Source organism: Coffea arabica, chromosome 10c (assembly GCF_036785885.1).
Source record: "Coffea arabica cultivar ET-39 chromosome 10c, Coffea Arabica ET-39 HiFi, whole genome shotgun sequence".
Lineage (NCBI taxonomy): Eukaryota > Viridiplantae > Streptophyta > Magnoliopsida > Gentianales > Rubiaceae > Coffea > Coffea arabica.
In genome coordinates, this window is record NC_092329.1 from 48,797,359 (window position 1) to 48,802,685 (window position 5,327).

At 35.7% G+C, this 5,327-nt stretch overlaps 3 protein-coding genes across 3 annotated transcripts; all 3 read right to left on the bottom strand.

Moving 5' to 3' along the window:
• Positions 1-326: 326 nt before the first annotated feature.
• On the bottom strand, positions 327-1,259 carry LOC140015984 (uncharacterized). The gene has a single exon (XM_072068822.1). The coding sequence runs from the start codon at positions 1,257-1,259 to the stop codon at positions 327-329; it is 933 nt and encodes a 310-aa protein (XP_071924923.1).
• LOC140015985 (uncharacterized) lies at positions 1,256-2,383 on the bottom strand. The gene is made up of 2 exons (XM_072068823.1): positions 1,548-2,383; positions 1,256-1,499 (listed from the first exon to the last, which is right to left on the bottom strand). Exons 1-2 carry the CDS (start codon positions 2,381-2,383, stop codon positions 1,256-1,258), a joined length of 1,080 nt encoding a protein of 359 aa, XP_071924924.1.
• LOC113714163 (uncharacterized) lies at positions 2,380-3,033 on the bottom strand. The gene has a single exon (XM_027237959.2). It carries the CDS (start codon positions 3,031-3,033, stop codon positions 2,380-2,382), a length of 654 nt encoding a protein of 217 aa, XP_027093760.2.
• Positions 3,034-5,327: the final 2,294 nt, after the last annotated feature.

Sequence of the window (5,327 nt, forward strand, 5' to 3'; positions counted from 1 at the left end):
ACTGTTTTTAGCTCTTGACAATGCTACATATAGTTGTCCATGTGAAAAACTGGTTTACGCAAATATATGCCAACAAAATCAAGCGTTTGCCCCTGAGCTTTGTTAATTGTCATAGCAAAATAGGGTCGAATAGGAAATGGAATGCGTTCAAATGATACTGGTGAGTTTGAATTGTTCTCTACTCTGAAACAAATTTTGTGGATGAAGACCTCTTTTCCAGCAAATTCACCACATGTTATGGCCGCATGTATGATGTTTGAGCTTAATGATTTGCATATGAGTCTAGTGCCATTGCATAATCTCTGAGGTGCATCAATGTTTCTCAGTCACATGATAGGGCAATATGGTTTGAGAAGTAGCTTATGAGGTGGGAAACCATTTGGAGTTAAACTGTTTAGCAAGTCCTCCATGATTGTCTGGTCAGAGTTGTCTATACACTTGTCTCGGCTGATGTATTCTTGCAGTTGTCCTTCTAAGTGTACAATGAGTCTCTCATTAATCCGCTCGACAAAGTCATTTTTTGTTGTCAGTATAGCACGGTTAACTGCAGATAAATTTCCCTTCGAAAAAGCTTTCAAATCTAGAAACACCGTCCTGATCAGCGCAGTCATTGAGTCTTCCTCATTTGTATATCTTATCAGCATTGATGGAGGTATCTGGATAGAATTCTTGAAAATAGCTGGCTCTGTTCCATTTCCAATCCGATGTAGATATTGAGTAAATTCTGGATCATGCCTTGCTCTCATGTTTTCAGTCAGATGTAACTTATGCAGCTCTGGCCATATATATGAATTGACTATGCTTGCATCAATAAATTCAGATTTTGATCCCTTTGTTACCACTGGCAAGACTTGACGAAAATCACCTCCAAAAATAATAACTTTTGATCCAAACAGATCGTTTGAGTCCATTATGTCCCTCAGAAGTTTGTCGACACTTTCCATTGAGGCCTTATGCGCCATTGGAGCTTCATCCCAGATGATCAGAATTGCGGATTGAAGGAGTTTTGCTAATAAGCTTTGTTTACTAACTCTACATTGCTTATCTGCTGTTCTACCAATTGGTATCTTGATTCTTGAATGAGTTGTTCTTTCACTTGGCAGAATCGAAGCCGCAACTCCACAGGATGCCGTAGCAAGAGCTATGTATCCTTTTGACCTGATTTCTGCTAGTAGTGCTTGATACAAGAATGTTTTTCCTATTTCACCTGGTCCATCAATGAAGAAGGTTCCTTTCGTATGAACAAAAACTGCATTCATGATATGTCAAAAGCTTTTTTCTGCTCAGTATTTAGTTGTTTAATTGCTAATAGGTCATGCTTTGGTACAGAGATTCTTGTTTCAGCTACTGTATCACGAGTGTTTTTGTTCAAGCTATCAAAGTACAGGGTATTTGGAACTAAAGCATATTGATTAATGTCTTTTCCCATTGATTGCAGAAACTCATTTATTTGGCATAATACCTGCAAACGAATCTGATCAACTGATATTTGTAGAATTCTGCACATATCATCAGATAATGGCTTCTCAAATTACTCCCAAAGATACCTCGGATTTGAAGGAGGAAAATGAACAAGCAGAGTCGCAAATAATCTTCTTAAACTATATGGCATCTGATACAAACTTGCTTCTTCGAGGCATTGTTCTTGTGACTTATCAGACTCAAAGTAACCTCTTAGAATTGCTGCCTCACGAAATGTGTGCACATATGCTCCATTTATTGTTCTCAAATCATCAAATGAAGTTGGATTGTTGACATGTGTAAGAAGCAATCTGAGAAAGTATCGTTCTCCTTCCATTGGACTTGCTGTTACTATCTTGCTTATAGAATCTTTCTGTTTTCTTGGCTCCCATCTTCTCCTTCCTGGATACCAGACAAAATGTTCAGGAAACTCTTTGTAAGTGCATTTGAGATTCCGAGCTAGAGAATTAGTAGAATTCATGTAAAAAAATTCTGTTAACATAGTTCTCTTAGCAAATCTGTTTCTTACTACATCGCGTAAGTCTTGATCTTGTCTGAAGTTCAGTGGCTGACAATTTTCTAAGTGAAGTTGCAGGTGAATAACAGAAGGATGCATTTCAAATAGCAAGAATCTGTATATTCTCCATATATCTTCGACAGCGCAAACCCACCTTGCTGATTGGTAGTCTTTGATTTCATCGATTGCAGATACATAAGCATCAGAATTTGAGCCATTAGAATTGTCTGAATTCAGTCGAAAATGGATCTTGTCATGACCTTTGTAGATGTACTTGTATATGTACTTGACTGCCTTTACTGTAGAGCAGATTTCAACATTTATATGGCAGTTGAATTTTGCGAGAAGGTAAGGGTTGTATGGAACAACCCATCTGTTATCCACCTCATGTCCACGAACCATCATTTTGTATCCATTGTTCCTTCTTTGATAAGTGGGGTATGCATTATCTCCATGGAAGGTTTTATTAGCAAATAGTTTTGGATAATTGTTTCTGCATTTTTTCTGATATTCTCCTTGCATACAGACATTCTTTCGATTTTTTTCCCACAGGGACTGTGAATCATATGTCTACGAACCATGTTGAAAAGATGTCGGTTTTTGGTCTCATCTAGCATCTCTGCACTAACTATTTTGTCATAAGAATCTGTGGAGTAAAGTTTTGAACTTGGCTTCAAGATTATGAGGAAATGAGCATGAGGAAGACCACGTTTCTGGAATTCAATGACATGGGTGTATGCAGCAACAAATCCAAATATCTCTTTTTCGAATAACTCTTGCTTCAATATATCAAGCTTTGCATGGAAGACTTGAGTCAGTAAGTCTGGCCTGTTATGTCCTTCATCTGTTGGCAGCATATGATCCTTTATTTCTGGCCATGAAGGATTGCAAGTCATCGTAATGAATAAATCTGGTTTACCAAATTTCTGTACCAATGCCATAGTGTCAACATATCTCCTTTTCATGTCACGAAGACCTCCTATAAATGAAGCTGGAAGCACCACTCGCTGACCTATCTTTGAACCTTGGCATTGACCTGCTATCACGCTATCCATAACATCTTGTAGTTCCTCTCTCCTTATAAATTCTTTTTGCTCTTATAGTAATCTAGTCTCTGACTTTCGATTTTTATGTACATATCAACAATATACTGCTGAAGTAACCTTCCACTGTTGAGTATATTTGGACAATATTTATCTCTCATCTGCAATTTATAAGCATAATATTCTCGCATTGACACAGATTCGCTGTTGTTTTCAGGATCATTGCAGGCTGAAAGTTGCATAAATAACCTATAAGTTATTGATTAAATTGGATGAAGTTGAATACAGTGAGAAAATATAAGTAACGTGTGTTCTGTATATAACCAATGAAAGTAGTGTATTCTGCATATAAGTCAGTGCACATGTGTAATTATATAAGTAATGCATAACTAATGTATATAGGTAATGTATAAGTGATTTGCATATCATTGATGCATAAGTCATTAGAGGTTGAGAGTACCTTGTTCTTCTGCAGATATCATTTCTTGAGCAGATTTGTAATTGGTCATAACAGCAGTAGATTTGGTTTTCTGAATAGATCTTTTTCTCTTTTGGATTGTCTCTGGTCACTCTTCTGATCCCAGGATGCCAGCCTGTTTCACCAAGTGCAAATAATAGTGGATACTGTAGAGGATCATAACAACCATAATAATATTGCACCAGGTGATCCTGCCCTTCTTTTGTATAAATTTGGATGTATCTGGCATAACTTGATTCTGAATTTTGCCTTTCTGTCCAAAGAGCTGCAACTTGAGAGACTGTTGGATGATTGAATACTCGTTGATCATTTTCTGAATGCGATTTGAGCACTATTTGATATGAATCTAAATCTGGAACATTTCTGAGGCTTTGCAGAAAGGATGCATATGGATTAGACTTCATCAGTTCCATGATTCTGATTACTATACTTTCTGTTAATCTTTCGGAAACTGCCATTCTATTTTGAAGCTCATGCTCAGTATCATGGAAATAAAGCTGTAGATATAATCCATATCCTCCATGCGGAATAAGGTCTTTGATGAAGTGATAGGTCTGTCCTTGAACTTTGAATGTATAAATACCATTTGATCTCTTGCAAAGCGATTTATCATAGTGCACACCAAAAGAAGTAATAGCAAACATATTGTTATATGTTCTGACATATGTGCGGAAGGATAAAGCTTCATCAGAGTGACCAGTAAATAATTCTACAAGAATATCTGGAAGCCTATTTTCATGTAGAACTACTTGTCCATCAGAGCAACAGAAATTAGGTGTCTCAGAATGCATCCTTTTTGCTCCACAATATTGACAATCAGGTTTCGTAGATAATCTATCTGCATTGTCATTAATAGACTGCAGTGTATGAACTCCATCAACAACTTGATTTGCTGTAAAATTATCGATTACTTGAGTAAAACTAAAAGTTGAGAGTCAAAATAATTATGTAGAAAAGCAACAAGTAATGGTCTGTAATGTATACCTCTTTTTTTTTCTTTCTGTTACTCATGGCTTTGATTTGTTTCGTTGATGAATGTGTTTTACCTGAATAATTCAATTATGTATAATCAGAAGTGATTTCAACTATTAGTTATGCATGTGAAGCTGATGTTGTGAATAAGTGAGATATCCTTATGTTGAGCCTTTGGAAGGCTATCAGAAGAAATGAGTTGTAATAACATTGAATGTATGTGAGTGGTAATCATAATATCATTTGGATCATTGAACTGAAGTATTTTCACGGATAACAGAAGCAATTAAAGAGTTTAATGTGTTTGGATGAGACATTAAAGCTAATAGATACAATGAGTATAAGATTCAAGGTAGTAACCTCCAGTTGTCCTTGTTCTAATAGAGCCACTGTCGGGAAGCTGATACACTTGGTATGTTGGCAGAATAACTGACAAATCTATTAAAGATAAAGTTCATAAAATTCTTACAAATAATGATATGAGGACTTTTGTTAAAAAGTTGGAAAAACATTTATCACCTGAAGCCTCTTCAGCAATTTCTGTCAAAATTTTGTAACAGTTCATACATATGAATGATTCATCTGATAACCAAAAAAGTTAACTAATATGAGTGTTCATCATAATGTTCATGATTATATATAATGAACATGAATCAATAATGAATTTTGAAGCCTAAATAACCTGTACTATGTGTAAAAGCTAGGCACGTATGTTTTGTTTCAGAGTTAGATGTAGATCCTGCGTTTAAAAATTGGAAATAGATGATTGTATCAATAGAATAATGCTTATAATCTGAGTATAAACAATACATTGCAAATGAACTATGTAATCTACCTTTCTCATACGTTGAGAATG